The following is an 18,031-nucleotide window of genomic DNA, read 5'->3' as shown; positions in this document are numbered from 1 at the left end:
GACGGGATGAAGAGGTGAGTTCTGAAACCTCCCTGCTGCATATCAGGTTTCTCAGAAGCAAAGAAAAGACTGGAGTTATGAGAGAGCCTCATGGTCTAGATCCAAAACCTGACAGGTCCAGACAGCCGTAGCTGGATCTGTGCAGCAAGACAATGCAGGAAAGAAACTGGCTGAAGGGCTCAAGCTTATCGTGTTGCAAGAAAAGTCCCCAGTTCCAGGGAACAGAAATAATATATATCACAAAAAATGTGCCACTCAGCAATTCTATTTCATATTCATATTGTACCGTGTAATGGTAACAACTAGTTTGATTCTGTTATGCCTCCATTGCTTAATCCTTGGAGAAAAAATCAACCTACATAGCTTTTGCTAACTAGGTGTATAGATAAAAAAAAAAGTCTCAGCAAATGTACTTTTAAATCTTTACAGTCTTTGGCAGGTTTTGTCCTTTCCTTCTTCCTTTGTCTGTATTTAAACCTTGAGTCTTAAAAACTTGCCTCCTAATGGAAAACTACTGGAGCACAGACCAGAAGGCAAACGAGATGAAGGCACCACCTACAGGTAGACAGGAAGCATTACAACAACAACAATTTACATTTACGGCATTTATCAGACACCCTTATCCAGAGCGACTTACAATCAGTAGTTACAGGGACAGTCCCCCTGGAGCAACTCAGGGTTAAGTGTCTTGCTCAGGGACACAATGGTAGTAAGTGGGATTTGAACCTGGGTCTTCTGGTTCATAAGCGAGTGTGTTACCCACTAGGCTGCTACCACCATTTACAGCATTTACAGCATTTATCAGACGCCCTTATCCAGAGCAGTTACAGGGACAGTCCCCCTGGAGCAACTAAGCGTTATGTGTCTTGCTCAGTAGTAAGTGGGATTTGAATCTTCTGGTTCATAGGTGAGTGTGTTACCCACTAGGCTACTACCACTCACTGAGTCACGTGGTGGAGTACAGTCCCATATGACATTTGTTCAGTGTCAGTCGACATCTAATTCATTCAAGGTCAAAACATTTGATGTGGAAATTACATGCTATTTTAATTTAATTCATGTTTTTAATGGAACAGAATATTCTGTCAAACAAGGTCAGATTACCATACAAAAAAATTAGGCAGAATGAACGGTGATTTAATGTTATATTATTTGTAAGTGTTTACCACATCGCACAATTACAATATTTCTCCTCTGACTCAAATAGATAATTATATGCGACTATACAAGGATGCAAAATTGAAAAGAGAGGCATCAAAGGCCTTGCTGACTGTGGGAAAGCCCACAGGGCCTTTCATCTGCCTGTATAGTCCCTGGCCTGTGAAGGTCCCCTGACACTCCAAAGGCAACGTCCCTTATACACCCAAAACGCTCAGCGGCTCAAATAACAGGTGTAGTTCATCGCCACCAAAGATGCGACACTGCCATCCTTTTTTTTAGTTTTTTTTTATTTACTCTCACTCGCACGATGGCTTGTCAGTCACTTGTATCATTTTCAAGGCTGTAAAATGAATGATTGTCCTTTTGTTATTCTATCTGCGGCGCCCTTATGCAGGATGAAACTCTATTAGTAAATGGCCTTGACTCACCAGTATGGACACCATGGCCCTCAGCTACTTTCACACACACACACACACACACACACACATAGAATAACTTCAAGTGTGAGACAATACCTTGCATGTCATGCAGGAGTTTTTTTTCTCTCCAGAGACTATTATAGTGAGTCTGTTCAGCCAGAAAGATTCCAATATTGAGAAATCAATAAACATTTACATTTAAATTTAAGCCATTTGGCAGACGCCCTTATCCAGAGTGACCTACAACGGGCTTTCATGTTACCATCAATGAAGTGATCAAAGTAAATGAATGAAATAAATAAACTATTTATTTGCAGTGGAAACAACACAATATATTGTTACAGTAATAATAATATATTGTAATAATAATATACAGTAATATAAAATGGAAACTAAATTATATTTGATATATCCAGTAAGACTGACAATGGACATAAAACAGTCCTTTAATTATCTAAGAATATAGCCCAATAAAATAATAGACATTCACTGACTACTCCACTGATTACAAAAGCAATTATGTGGGGCTGCAATATTGGGTAAGTAAAAGTGAAGTGATTGTCATTGTTAAACAATGCAGCTCAGCACACGGTGACACAAGGAAATGTGTGCTCTGCTTTTAACCATCACCCTTAGTGGGCACGACAGGCACCCAGGCACCCCACAGAGCAGTTCTTTTCTCAGTGGAACCTCAGTGGCAGCTTGGCGGTTCGGGATTTGAAAAGTAAAGTAATGTTGGTTTTAAATAGTTAAGATAGTAATAGTTAAGTTTCTACCTATGATTCCAGTTTGATCGCAAAAAAAAGAGACAGGTACCAATTGATATTCTTTGCCAAGAAACATAGAGATTTTCGAATTCGAAGTCTGAGCAATAATATTACTACGTCTTATTTTTGTGTTGGACTCTGAGAATACAATTTGAATACTTATATCAGTTAACGCTCATTAACTACGGTGTTGCCAAATATTTTATTCACACGGACGTTCAAAGCTTTTGAAATTCCCCTGTTTTTCCATTGAAAGAAAACCATGAAATGGGTTTGAATAGAAAAAAAAGACAAAATGAATAATAAAGAACCATTGACAGAGTTCAATATTGAGACTTTTGTCGAACCCACATCTGCTGGTGCATTAGATACTGCACTAGTGTGAATTTGGTCGCACTGAAATGAATGAAGGGGGCTTTCTAATAATGAATTAAGTGCCAGAGTTGGGTTAACGAACACAGCATTCCACTGGAAGTCGATTCTAATTGTTGATGATAACGTCTGGACTGGACGTCAACGCAAAAAGGACATTTCTAAATTACGCTAAACTTTTGAACATTTATATAACATGTAAAACCAGTAACAGACTTTAAAGTAGACATAAAAAGAGCTAAACAACTAGTCGGCTCGTCATTTAAAAATAATGTAGAAATGGTGGTAATTCACCCAATCTGGCAACCTCGACCCAACGTTCGGTTTTAATTTTTGTCGGCGCTCATTTATTTACGGCCCCATCACCTTTAACGGCGCCCGCGCCTTTAACTGGTGTGTTTTAACGCTTTGACGCGCCGCCGTCGCGCCGCGCCTCCCCTCCCGTCCCGTCCCGCCGCCCAACATGGCTCCCGAGCCGCCGCCGTCTCCGCCGCTGCGGTCGGCGGTGCTCAGACGCGCCGCCGGCGCTTCCCTTCGCACACCGGCGACCAACGTCAGACCGAAGCGGAGGCACCGGTAAGGTGGGGCGCACCGGGGCACGGCCTCCGCTCACCTCCCCGGTGTCCTCCTCCATGCCTTCGCCGAAAAGCCACGTACGGCCATTTGACAAAGAGGGGCTGGAGCCCGGGCGGCGGCGCCGGCGGCGGCGGCGGCAGCAGCAGCAGCAGCAGCGGAACCATGAACAGGGATTACTCCGTTAATCTGTCCGTGCAGCAGGTGCTGAGCCTATGGGTGCAGGGCGCGGTGCCGAGGCTGCAACACTTCGCAGGTACGCCGCATGCAGTGATGGACGCTGCTCTGTGCGCCGTGCTCTGGCAAGGCCAGTTCCCGAGCTTTCTGCATGACGTTACTTTTTTTTTTATTTCTTATTTTTTAATGCAGCATATAGTCTGTAAATTGTCTTTTATGGTGTGTGGGGTTGGGCTTAAAGACGAATCACCATGTATCTGTTCCTTTGTCCAGAGGCAGACCTCGGTCCGGCCTCTCCGTACCTATACGGTGAAGGCAGCTGTGCTGCTGCACTCTACCTCTCCCGTGGGTGCCACGGTCACCCACCGCCCTCCGTTTATTCGTCTATTTTAAGGGAGCCGAGAGGTCCCAGAGGTGCCGGGGAGATGTGGCACCCTGCCTGCGGCCCGGCGGTGACGCCAGTAGGCCGTCTGGCCGCTGCCTGCTTCGCCGGCGCACTAGTGAGCTCCAGTGCGGTGGCCCGGGTCTCCGCTGCCACGCCACGCTGGTGACACCGCAGGTTGGAGATACGAAGGGGGTGGGGGGGGGATCTGCGAGGCTTTCGTCCCTCTGCTGATTCGAAAGACACAGATGCCTTTGTTCCCGGCTGCCCCCGAGTGGATAATGTGGCCACATCTCAGATTATGCTTTATGCAATCGTCCAGGCATCTGGTGTGTGCACAAGGGACTATAAAAAAAAAAATGCTAATGCTGCTGATCGTGCAAAAGCTCCGCCTCGCCCCATACAGTTAGTAAAGGGCAGAGTTACGGCAGGAAGTGGGGGGCACGTTTGCAACTTTCTCCCGTCGTCAGTATGCACATCATTACGCTCCGTAAAATGGAGCGTTTTTGGCAAATCGCGGCTTGCGTTGTTGCACATCTCGGGTACTGGTGTGAGTCTTCGAGGACGGTAGACTGGAATCTCAAGCAGGTTTGAAGGTGAATGCAGAAGGCAGGACGTCCGGCGGCGAATTCCTGCCGATGGATGATGGATTTCACACTCAAAACTGCCAAACTCGCAGGAAAAGCGTGAACTTTGCGGCACCTGCTGTCTCTTGTGCATCATCCGCAATCAATGGCCTGACTGGCAAGATCAGAGATCAGCACATGTCTGTTGCTTTATGGTCCAGACCATTGTACTGAATCGTGTGTATGTGTGTGTGTGTGTGTGTAGATTTTGAAAGCTGCCACGACAATATGAGATTCAGACGTTAATTATGTCCCTGACAGAAGTGGTTGGGGGGGAACAGTTCCTGCGTGGCATTTCTTCTCCTGAGCTGTGTGAAGCTGGCCTTGAGGCGTGGCCCGCCAGAGACTTGGCAGGCCCTCGTGCCAACACCACTCTCGGCACCCGCTGCCGTGAAAAAATAAATAAATGAAAAAATCCTCTCGCTGGCTTTGACCCAGACACAGGTGACCAATGGTGTGGTATGTTTTTCAATGTTTGTGTTGAGTCCAGACCCAATATAGTAGTGAATGTGAAGTGATTCTCGCCCGGGGAGCAGTGTGTGGGGGGCGGTGCTTTGCTCAGTGGATACTTGGCGGATCGGGATTCGAACCGGCAACCTTCTGATTTCAGGGCGGCTTGCTTAACCGCTAGGCCACCACTGCGCCATTGGCAGTGGGGTTGTGTATTGGCAAGGATCTTATGATACAATATGGATCACGATACGATTATATCATGATACTGTATATTATGGCTGTGTATTGGCAAGGTTGCCAAGGTGCCACTGAGCAAAGCACCGTCCCCACACACTGCTCCCCGGGCGCCTGCCATGGCTGCCCACTGCTCACCAAGGGTGAAGCGTTAAAAGAAGAGGCCAATTTCGTTGTGTGCACCTTGTCCTGTGCTGGCTGTGTATCACAATGACAATCACTTCACTTAAGATATCACGATATGATGCTACATGGAGGGTACGATTATATCACAATACCTAATATTAGGGCTGTGTATTGGCAAGGATCTCACAATATGATACGTATGCAAGGGTCACGATACTGTACATAAAGCAGAGCTGAAATACAGGATGCTGCGTGCGATCTGGGTGAATCACATTACATTAATAATTCAGTCAAAACAACATAAATCAAAACAGAATTTTTACTTTAATTATTTTGAGAAAGGAGATCGTTTGCAGTGTCCCACATACTTTGTCTTTTTGGGTCGATAAGCTTCGGTTGTTGCCGTACTGCATCTGGAGGGTTCCTGCTGAAATGAACTCGTAAAATGGTTGTGTTGCCTGAATATTTCACAGAAGCGTGACAGCTTGCAAATTGTGTTTCCTTTATCTGAGTGTGTACTGCCTGGGACGATATGACTATAATGACCGCTGGTCTGTCCTGTTTTGTCATTCCACTCTGCCCGAAATACCAGGCAGTAATTCAAAGCGCCCAGCTGTACAGCGCCATCTACAGGAGCGGAGGTCGTAGTCTCAAGCCGACCTCCCTAAAGAAAACTCACAACAGCGCCACCTGGTGGACTCAATTTGTATACAAAGACATCGATATTTGGTGTCCCTGTATCAATACAGTACCACCACGTAAAATATTGTTGTATGGATATTTTCTAACACCCCTAGTGAACAGGTCTCCTGGTTTTTCCACTTCCCACAGTATTCCTTTTGTAAGTGTCAATTTGACAGTCGATAGCAATGAGCGTGTTTTTCATCTACCCTTCTGTATACATTTGAATTTTTGTCATGACCACAAAGTTCTTTTATGGGCCTGCTGGGAGGATGGCAGTGTGTCATTTATAGTCTAACCGATGGAAAATGAACAGTGTTTAGATAAGGGGTCGAAATCCAAAGAATTTTTATTTGTCCCCGCGGGGCAATTTAGGAGGCACAGTGGACCAGTGCACACGTCATAGTTGTTACGCAGCAGATGACACACAATGACAATGTGTATTGCACTAGAAGAAACTCAAATCTGAGTAGATCTGGGTTTGGGGTGGAGGGTTGGGAGGGTGTGAAGTGATAATGGTTGATTTGGAGGGGTGTCAGCAGTTCAAAAGGAGGACCGCTTTGGGAAGAAAGGTGACCTACCTCCTCTGTGTCCTGCAGCCGGGCTATCGCAGCCGGCGCTTGGAGGGGAGCCACTCAAAGGCAGAGTTCAGAGTACGTGAGGGGTCTCGAATTATCTTGATTTCTAATGTCTCCTGGACTCAGATGTTTGACATGGATCTCACAGTCAGTCCAATAATCTTAAGAGCACACGCTGACAGCGCTCTGTGGCTGGTTTGTGTGCTGCACGCGGGTGGAATGGAACCAGCAGATGATGGATGTATGATATGACACTCTCTATGAAGGACTAGTAAAAAAAAAAAAGTCAGTAAAATGTCTTTCCTAAGGACTTATTGCCGCTGGTGACACTTCCTGAGTTGAGAAGGAGTGTCTGGAGGAGAACTTCAGCTAAGATGGTGCCCAGATATTTATACTCCTCGACTAGCTCTGCTGGCATCCCGTGGATGAAGGTGGTAACTGCTGGTCCGTTTGACAGTCTTGTTTTCAGTTGAAAACTAACAAAGCACGAAACACGCATTGATTAAACTTTTCCGTCACAATGACTGATTTCCATCGATTGAGTGCATTAAAAAGGCCGAAAGCGTCCAGCTTTGGTTTTTTTTTGCGGTCTTGTCCAGCAGAGCAGGCAGTGGCGCGAGCCTCTGTGGCACAACCATTGGAAATAAAGCATCGGTACAATCCCAGGTACAATGCTGAATATGACTGAGCCTTTACCCAAAACTGTGCCGCAGTCCTCTAAAATGTCTGTGTGTAGTATTGGTGAAATAAACTGGTCTATTTGCATTGTTGGTCAGCAAATGAACCTCCAGCTCATAAAGTTCTTTATTTGAAGCACAATTCTACATGAAAGGTAACTTGCTGAAGAAGTGTTGGTGCTTATAAAGTGCTTCACTGAGCTGAAGTTAAAACAAGATAAATTAAATAAAAAGAAAATCTAAATTGAAAGTGCCAGGGCTCGAAGTGGATTATTGTTTGCTGCCGCCTGTGGTGAGAGGGGACACTGGGCCAGTACATATATCGCTGTACGTAATGTGTTTTTTTTTTTTTTGTGCTTTTTCAACATTTTATTTCTGCAGTTCTGATTGATTTTGATTTAGCGCAAAAATGGATGCTGAGACTGCGAAATGGACTCTAGCGTCATGCAATTGCGTTCTGGTTGCACTGGCAATGCAAGCAAAATCTGAGGTGCTGGGGGGAAAAAAAACAACTTTAACCATGAGAAATTACGTAAAAATTATTTTCATTAATTATTTAATATAATTATCTAATTTTAAGTCCTGATTTAAAGCTCTAATCCATGCTTACATCCACTCAGAATGCAATATGGACCTAACATGTGTCTGTTCCAACCACGGGGAGTTTACAGAGAATCATTGAAAAATTAGGTCGTATTGCACTCGAGAGGTAACGGCGCTTTCCTGAAGAACCTGCTTTGTCGATGTGACGTTCTAGAATGATCAGAGGTGCTGGTGCCGCCCAGACGGGTTCCGAGATGCCCGGCTCTCCGCAGGCTGCGCGAGGTGTACCCAGGTCCCTTGATGCATGAGGGAGTGCGGAGGTACAAGGCTTGGCTGGACTGTGTTTGAGAGTCTGAGCTGCTGTCGGTTTTCCAGGAATGCTAAATCATTGCTTCTGGTGTTGTGTGTGTGTGTGTGTGTGTGTGTGCGCGCGCACTTTCACGGAAGGGTTTGTCTAAACTGTTCCAAAAAGTCATGGAGCTACTTGGTTTAAATGTGCTAAAACGTCTGAGGAGCTGACATTACGTTCATCGATTTCACGCTGCGCAACCTGGAACTTTCGTAACGTGATAAACAGTGACAGTTGAGGGCTGCTGATGGCGGCGACCTTACTCCCGCTGCAGTGGCGAGACCGGTATCTCGCTCGCATGCTGCATGTAGGGAGCACGTTCCCCAAATTGGGCCAGTTGATGAAGACGCACCCCGCGCTCTAATATCTAATTTCTCGTTCGCACGTCCCCCCCACGGGAGTCTCGGCAGAACGAGGTCGTGCACTGAAACGGGCACTTCGTTTAGCCCCGTAGCGGTGAGAATAAGATGGGGATTATTTTTGGCGAGGGCTGTCGAGGAACAGGAAAGAAGATCATGTCAAAATCAGGTGCTGCATGTGCATAAGTCTCTTATTTTTCTTTAGTGTGACCTGTGTGTTGATTTAATTTGTTCAAAAAGCAAATTTCTTTAAATACATTTAATACAATTTTTTATTCTAATACACTTTAGGAAAAAAAAAAAAAAAAACAGTAAGTGCCAAGTTATAATTATTAACAATTTATTCATATGCTCTTGCCAGTAGGAAGAGCTGATCAAGAGCTTTCGTTTGATATGTTCTGTATTTCTCAACTTTGCCCATCCCTCAAATTGGGGGAAAAAAAAAAAAATCTGTGTGTGTTCCTTTTCAGAGATGTGGTACTGGGTGTTCCTGTGGTGTCTGTTCTCCTCGCTGTTTGTGCATGGCGCAGTGGGTCTGCTAATGCTGGTCATGCTGCAGAGACACCGGAGAGGACGGCTCATCACCCTGGTGCTGGTCAGCGTCGGCTTCCTGGCCTCCCTCACGGGCGGAGTAATCACCAGTGAGTTCCCTGTTTCTCTAGGCCTCCGGCCTGTCTTTTTATGCCTGTTCACTCTAGAAAAAGGGCAAGTGGAATGGTCATAGGAACTTTGTCCAAATTGTGGTGGTTCGGACATGGGCGTAATTTGGGGGGGGCAAAAATCTGATCCAGCCAACATAACCCCCACAATGTGCTCACATCATTTCCATTAATAAATATATTTGTTATCTATCATTAATATCTAGGACAATTCTATATGTGATGCACAGGACAGTTTGATAACACAAGTTACTTCATCCCCAGGACTGTGTGTGTAAAATAAATAAATAAATAAGTAGGGCTGCACGATTTGGGGAAAAAGACATATTGCAATTATTGAGATCAATATTGCGATTTGCGATATGATAAAGGACAGTTGCTTGTATATCAATGAAAAGTCGCAAACTAATAGTGAAATGTTTAATTTCAAAGTGAAACATACAAACTACTTATAACAACCTGAAATGCCCAGTGCTTTCAAAATACAATATTCTACAAATATAAAATAATCACAAAAAACTCTTTACATTACTGTCGAACGACAAACCCGGGTAAGGCTAAACAACTGTTTTGATTATATTTGGCCATTATAAAATCCCGTATTATAGTTCTTACATTTAACCAAAACGTTGTTTGGAGGCTGACTTGAACACAGGGATGCATAGCTTTGCTAGCTTAGCTAAGGTTAAGATTTGTAAACTGAGGTGAATTTCTTTAGGAAACCTTCAGAGTTTGAAAAAAGTTAACTAAACAGCTAAGAACAGTGTAAATAGTTAATGCCTACGTTTAGCCAAAACGTTGTTTGAACACAGGAATGCATAGCTTCGCTAGCTTAGCCTAGCTTAGCTAAGGTTAAGACTTATAAAACGGGATTTTATAATGGCCAAATATATTCAAAACAATGTCCAGCCTTACCTATGAAATGTAATCCCCCGGGATCTGGTTTGGAGCGTACAGAGGTTTGTACAGCCCCAAGCAGCACAAGAGTGAGGCATTTTTATGCACGTCCCTCCATAGACATGTATATGCTTCACGCCACAGCAGAGCCTATCGCAATATGGCGGCGACGTTGACGTACGATGAAGCTCGTCATGCGCCGTCTACCCATATGTCTCCGAATCGAAAGTCATGTGACCAAACACGTCACATCCGACTGAGATGTGAGACGTGAGATGTGAGACTTTAGTCAGCTCGCCAACTTTGAGAGAATGAGAATGGATCGGCAACATATCCGATCCAATCCATGTACTAATCATTTAAATCGCATATTTTTGCGTTCATGTAATCGCACAGACTGACATCGCGATTACGATTGCGATTAGATTAATCGTGCAGCACTAGTAATATGTAATTTAATCAAACTCTCAAACACCAGTTCATGTGATTGGCTGTAAACTTTGGAGACGTTACATTGGCTTCATTTTGGGGGGAAAAAAAAAATCGAGCACTGTCATCCACAAATAAATTCAGGTTTATTGGTTTTTGAATACATTTTGTGTATTTTGTGCATCACGTTGTGTGATGCACAAACGCATTTGTGAATTTATTTGTAAGTCATAAATTATGAATTGTTACGTTTGTTGCTGAGTCACAAAATATATTGTGAATTGTTTATTCGTGAATTTTAAAAATTTAAACTAATCTCCATAGGTGTGTGAGGGGGTTTTGTAGCTGAGTGAGGTCTCTTGAGGCCAGCAACACAATTGTAAATGAATGAATGACTGTCACTTATATCCAGTCAATCACAAATGCGGCTTACCCAGAATAGACATGGGCTGGAGCGCCGGTGCCCTCTTGTTCTTTTATTATTTATGTGCCGCGGGCCGTTGGGAGTGTTTGACCCAGGTGAGCGTCTGAAAAGGCTTCCACAAAGCAGATCCGATTCGGGCTCTCCGTATAATCGCTGGATCTGTTTTTCAGAGGAGAGCTGTTGCCATGGCAATGATTTGAACTTTACATAGAACCAGGGTTAAGTAATATGTGAGAATACAGTAAGTAAATATGGTGTGTGGGTAGGCATTGCGTGGAGCACAGAAAATGTGGCCATTTGAGAATTTCAGTAAGGAATATCACCAAAATTATTTAATGTAATTTTTGTGCATTCACATTTAGAATGTCAGAGCGGTATGGATTTTCAGATTAAGGCACCATCCACAAGAGAACGCTTTTCTTTAAAACAGGTTTTCTAAAAAAAAACCTGCGTCCAGGTGATTTGTTACTGCATATAGAACATATGTAAAATTTCTCAGGGTTTATCCAAACGCCACGCCTCAGTTCTTACTCAGTTTTCGTTCGCCACTCAAAGCCACCATGTACAAAAAAGCTTCTCTCTTAAAGCAACGCTCACATTTTACGGGCCGGATGTGATATCACAATGCAACAACTTTAGATGACACGACAAATTTGTATCAGCACGTAAAACATCCCATTCATATCCAGCAGTTTCTGAATAATACTATATGTAGGACATTTCTTAAAATGTGCCTGGTTTTTGAGAATTCTTATTGCTTCATTTATTTTTTTTAGTGAATGTTATTGGGAAATAACATTTTGAAGTGATTTTAAAGTTTTCGTAATTGATCATTTTATGTGAGTTTTAATTGATTGTTAAGCAAGTGCCATTTATCATTTTGCAATCGCATATTGCAATATTGAACTCTGTAATATCAATATGACATGCTGATGTAAATATGGGCTTATACTGCTTTATTTCAACTTTTTTTTTTTTTTTTTTTTCTCCCCCCATTTTTTTTTTTAACACATTGCAATCATTACACAACCACAATGGAATAGCAGCTTTGTTAGAATACACTTGCTTTTTTTTTTTTTTTTTTTTTTAAATAAATGGATTACATGGCGTTCTTTTCCTGTTTCATATGTTAGGCTATCCCCTCTCTATCTCCTCTCTAATTTTGGTAATTCCACGCTGCGTGGACCATGCATAACACGGGTGTTCCGTCGAAACATGCTGCCTATCGAGTTGTGCTACCTAGCGGATCTGCGCATGCGCTGTCCCTCAAGTTTGCACTCTGTTTCAGCGCCCATAAATCCATGCCACCCCTGAAATTGTAAATAAATATGATTTAATTCACTATTACACCATGATCTTTACACTCTTACAGTGCATATGGACTGAGTGTGTGTAAGGTGACACGCCATCACCCGGTTTAACCTCACTGCGTGGAACGGGGACGGCTGTAGTTGGCCGCTTTCCGCTGCGAGGAAGGTGCGGTCCTAATCAAAAAGAGGGTCGTTTTTCTTGTGCAAGGCTACTTTTTATTTTCACTAAGTGTTTGAATATGTTGGTGGCCATAACAGTAAATACTTTTCAATGCCATATTTTATGTTTCTCTTCCACTTTTCAGCTTTATAAATAAAGAAATGGTAAGGGAAAAACAGGGCTTTTTTATTATCTGTGATTGCTACATTCATGTAGTTGTAAAAAGCATGACAATATATTAAGTAATCCAAAGTATTCAGAATACGTTACTCACATTGTAACGTATTCCGTTAAGTTACTCAAACTACATTTTGGGGCATTTATTCTTTAATCTGTAACGGAATACATTTGAAAAGTAACCTTCCCAACACTGCATACAAAATATATTTCTCCTGCAATGCTATTAAAATAGAAATAAACTGAGCGTTTCTCAGCAACTACAAAGTCTCTTTGTGTAATTTTAGTATCATAATAGTATCTTAAAGGTAACATTTCGGAGACTCTGAATCACCATATATGTTATTAGGCAGGGTAAGTGAGGGATGAACACAGAAGAAAATGAAAAATATCATGGCTGGCAAAACATTTTTTACACCTTTTTATAGTAATTTACTCATCTGAAGAGAGCTGTGGAAGCTGCAAAAACATCTAGACCATAACATGTGCAACAAAAGTATTGCTAAACATGATTGGAAAATCAAGAGATATTAGTAGATTTTTATCTAGGTGGCACATTTTGTAAATGTAACTTAGAATTTATACAGTTGTAATTTATTTCAAGCCTGAATGAGTACGTATTTTTTTCACGTTACATCATTATAATTATTTTTAATACTAATTGGACACTAATCATATATATTATAATTTAATAATATTATATTGAAATGGTTATAATGCCCAAAACATAAAATATACATTAAAAATGTTCCTGAGGATATAGCTGAACTGGAAGAGCTCATGATTTCTTTAGATTATATGGTCGTGGGTTCTTTATTGTCCTACTGACAGCATGAAACCCTGTTCTTTAAAATTCTTTAGGACTTTGTATAAGCTCAGGGGTAAGCGTGGGGTAGAGTGTGTGATCACATGGTCATGGGTTCCCTAAATTCTTTACGGTCTCCTGCAGACCGCGTTCGTATTAAAGAAACGTTTCATCTGAAATGACCATAAGGTGCACGAAAAATACTGCTAAACAAAATGGAATAGAAGAGATATTAGTTGAGGTATTAGTGGATTAGTTATCCACGTGGACTCTCCAAAGGGCAGCTATTTTGAAGAAACTAGAATATAAAACATGTTTTCAGTTATTTCACCTTTTTTTGTTAAGTACATAACTCCACATGTGTTCATTCATAGATTTGATGCCTTCAGTGAGAATCTACCAATGTAAATGGTCATGAAAAGAAGGTGTGTCCAAACTTTTGACCTGTACTGTATGCTCAGTTGGTAGAGCGTGTGACACTAGATCATATGGTCATAGGTTCGAATCCCATTATCCTCGTAAATTCTTTGTGTCATGCTGACAGCAGTCACATGACACCCTTTTCCTTAAGAATCTGTAGCATTTCTTTAAGAATCTGGTTTATTGCAGCCCAAACTTCATATAAAATAATTGGTGGGGACATAGCTCAGTTGGTAGAGCGTATGACTCTAGATCATATGGTCGCGGGTTCGAGTCCTGCTGTCCTCGTAATATCTTTTTGTCCTGCCGACTGCAGTCACATGACACACTTTTCCTTAAGAATCTGTAGAACCATAATGTCAGAGCTAAGAACGTATTACTGTAGGCTAAGTCGCCCCCCAATTATCTATTTTGGCATTTTTTGGCACTATATGTGCCATTTGAAATTTATTAGAGCACAAACTACGTAATTGGCCTAGGATTATTAATGTTCATGTTTTCATAAACATGAAACTATTATAATAATGTTAATAAATCTGAGGTTGGTCTGGAGTGGATCAGTACCAGTGTATATCTGGGTGATTTGTAATACAATCAGTATTTAATATAAATTGATTCATATGTTTTGTATATGTAATTATAGTACTAGTATAATCATATTGTATATTATATAACATTGTATAGTATATAGCATTAACATAACAGAGTAAAATATATATAGTTCTATCTGTTGGATATAGCTCAGTTGGTAGAGAGTGAGTGAGACAGAGTTAATCAAATTATGACTGCAAACTTTTATTTATTAAAATAAATGTTATTTATTGTAATCGCTTCAAGATGTTTTACTTTTTTCCATTTATAAGAGGAGCAGAAAGCAACAAAAAAAATCATGTTACTGATTCAACTGGGGATTATATGGTTTAATTAAAAGATTTATTTGACATAATACTGTCTACAACCTAATAAGCACACAGGCTTTTATAGATGTTGGTGATTAGTATATAATAGTACAATAGCACAAAAAACCATGCTGCATGTTTATATGATTTTGTTAGTTTTATATTTTTAAGTAGTGGGATTGAGTTACATTTTTGCTAGGAATCAGTAGGTTTAGTTGGCTTTAAAGGAATGTTGGTTATTGCATGTCACTAATAAGTATAGTTCCTGTATTCTGTCTGATTCTTGTGCTTGTCTGTTTAATGTCCATCTAGGTGCCGTGGTGGCTGCCGTTTATCGAGGGGCAGGGAAGGACATGGCTCCCCTGGAGGCGCTGGTGTTCGGCGTGGGCCAGACCGCTCTCGCCATAATCATCTCTTTCTCCCGCGTTCTGGCCACCCTTTGAAATGGGACACATGCAGTGACTGGCACGTTGATCAACCAATGGCATACCAGAGAGGAAGGGGAGGCGGGACCAAATGCCTTGCTGGCAGGCGACAGGGCTTGATTGAGCCCAAGCTGGGGAATTTTATGTTTTATTTATTTATTTATATATTTATTTATGGATTCGTCCCCTTCAGGAACCATTAAATGCCTCTCCACCGTGCAGTTGTGCAATTCTGATCAAATTTCTATAGACTACTGAAGCTTGTGTTTTTTTTGGAGGTGTGTGCCAGCCAAGGAAAAAACAAAACCTTTAACCACAGCCAGCACAGAGAAGACTATGTGGCCATCTTCGTGGCATTTTTGTTGTACTTGTGGGTGGGTGGGGGAACAAAAGTATTAATGTATTAATGAATGACCATCTCTGTAGCATCACAGCAAGCTTGTGGAAGACCACAAACTTGTACAGTCTCTGGAAGCTCAGCACGGCCGCCGTGCGCATCTTATAAAAGACGCCAGTGAGACTGTTAACGCTTTGCACTTTCTACATGTACAGAATGAAGAATTATGTGTGTATGTGTGTGGGTGTCAATTATGAGCTCCTGCTGTGCCACGACTAAACAGCAATAATGCCTTAGTTTCCGCCAAAACCATTTACCCTGTCGCATTGCTCGATATTAACTTCACCAGTAATGTCATTAGAACTAAAAGAAATTCCACAAATTTACCCTGTAAGGTATGGTCTTAGAATGATACTTGAGTTGTTTATTTATTTATTTATTTAATTTTTTTATTTAAAGAAAATGAATTATGGTGGCCTGTTTTTAAGATGTTCCTCCAGCAGCAGAAAAACCAGATATCTCTTTGTTCTTCTTGTTGGGCATTGGGTGGAGGAGTTCCGTCGTGCCCTGTGTCCCCGTCCCCTCTGACGTTTGAGAGGCAATTGGGCGCCCAGCATGCAGTTGGTCCTGTTGTATTTATTTATTTTTATATTTTTAACCTCTGGCCTTAATGGTACAAGTCTAGTCACTGATGCTGGAGTGAAGTTGGGCCCTCATATCGGCATTGAGATACTCAGTCCAGATTATGACAGATGTAAGGCAGAGGCCTTCAGGACTAAGCCATAATTATTTCCAATCATCTTCATCCTGAAATATGAAGGTTCCTCCTATAATTTCTAGATTGCAGGCATTTGAAGATTCTACATTTGAAGATTATTTTGTAAGGAAAGCTTATGGAAAGCTTGGTGATTATATACAGTATATTTATTTTTTATGGAAGAATCTTGCTTGCTCTCATTTGGATACAGAAAAGCAGGTCACCTGAACACAAACTATAACTGGTTCTGCTCATTGTACATTTAAAGTGGATTTTAGGACCAGGGCCCACTGGGATGCATTTTAGAAGGTATAGGCGTGGCAGTGTAACAAAAGTGTTATAGAACTTAATTTCCGTTAGTGTTAAATTTATCTGCTCTACATCTACATCATTTAAGCCAAAGCATTCCTGAACACTTTAAGCTTTAACTATGTTTATTTAAAAATACTATGAACAAGTTTTTAAATTTCATTTTAATGTGTTTTATGTAAGTATTTATTTATGTTAATTTATAAATGCTGAAATGAGCTTTGTGGTGGTTCTGTGATCTGATCCATGGATCCATAAGTATAATGAAAGTATTCCCACCCCCATAATTTTATGATTTTTCCTGTACTTACATAAGTCATTAATCACCTTCAGTACCATTTCTGTACACCAGGGGGCAGCAGCGCGCCGCTCTGTTCAGGCTGGAGGGAAGAAGTGACTCATCTCATAGAAGCTAATAACAGATCATTAAAAAACAATGACAGAAGAGATTACAATGCTGTTAGGACTTGATGTGTATGGAGTATTATTAGTTTTCTAATAATTTTTTTTTTTTTTTTTTGCACCCTGAACATCACTGTGTGAGATTTATTTTAAACCCTGTACAGATGTGTCAGTGTTAAAATCGATCGTTGCATCATTTGTAGTGGCTGCTGTGCGCTTCTTGTTTATGAGTGAAATATGTGAAGTATGAAAATGTCGGTTTCTGCAGGTTTTCAGAATGCAGATGGGTGAGGTCTGGAGAAACGCAGACATCCTTCCATCCTGTGTGTTTTGACTGCAGGCCACACTGGGCCCGTCCGCATATGTTTGGAGGTGCTGACGCTGCCCACGTAACTCTCCTGTCTGCTCGAGCCTCAGGCCTGGCAGACGGGTAACCAAACTAGATGTCTGAGGAATGGGACGTGACAACAGTGAGCAGTCACGGGCCGTTCTGAAACGTCTCACGTAATGTGAATTACTGTGCAAGGAAACAGGAAAAAGTTCGATTCTCGTATTAATCCCATTCGTTTTGATTGTAGTTGCCTTCACCGATGTAGGATGGGTGTAAATTCTGACTGACGGAGCCTGTGAAACTTGTACGTGAGGGTGGCTTTTTAGTTTGCATGTGGGACCTGTAAGTCCACGCGATGGACTTGTCCTGTTCTTCGGCTGATAATGCAAACTTGTGCTTGTACGTGCCATGAGGTGGCGGGGTGTCGGGCACGACGACGGAGGGACCGGTGCTGCCATCTTGGGAACCCGCCCCGCCCAGCGCAAGCCTGTGGTCAGTGCGACGTTCGGCGCCGTTCCCAGCCTCGCTAAGCCACGCCCCCCCACGCCTGGTGGGCTGAGTGTCTCTGTACCATAGTGGTCTGCACGTCTGATGCAACTCTGAAGTTTGCGAATGGATTCCGACAATCCTCTTTTAACGTTGCTGTACAGACTATACAAGCGTTTTAAAAAGTGGCACGTGTAGATACTGTACAATATGTCCCTTTTTTTTAATTTTGTACCAGCAAGAGCTGTGGTTTATAACACAACTATTTATGTACAAATGTTCTGTATATACTCTGCAGTCAATTTAAATAAATCCTTTTGCAGAAAA

At 42.0% G+C, this 18,031-nt stretch overlaps 1 protein-coding gene across 1 annotated transcript; it reads left to right on the top strand.

Moving 5' to 3' along the window:
- Window positions 1-3,323: 3,323 nt before the first annotated feature.
- On the top strand, window positions 3,324-18,031 carry tmem170b (transmembrane protein 170B). Its single transcript, XM_028964856.1, has 3 exons — window positions 3,324-3,548; window positions 8,948-9,118; window positions 14,970-18,031. The coding sequence occupies exons 1-3, from the start codon at window positions 3,458-3,460 to the stop codon at window positions 15,098-15,100; spliced, it is 393 nt and encodes a 130-aa protein (XP_028820689.1). The 5' UTR covers window positions 3,324-3,457; the 3' UTR covers window positions 15,101-18,031.

The sequence above is a fragment of the Denticeps clupeoides genome, chromosome 20 (genome assembly GCF_900700375.1).
Source record: "Denticeps clupeoides chromosome 20, fDenClu1.1, whole genome shotgun sequence".
In the NCBI taxonomy this organism is placed as follows: Eukaryota; Metazoa; Chordata; class Actinopteri; order Clupeiformes; family Denticipitidae; genus Denticeps; species Denticeps clupeoides.
Note: the sequence above shows the minus strand (reverse complement) of the source record. Positions and strands in the feature narration are given on the sequence as shown.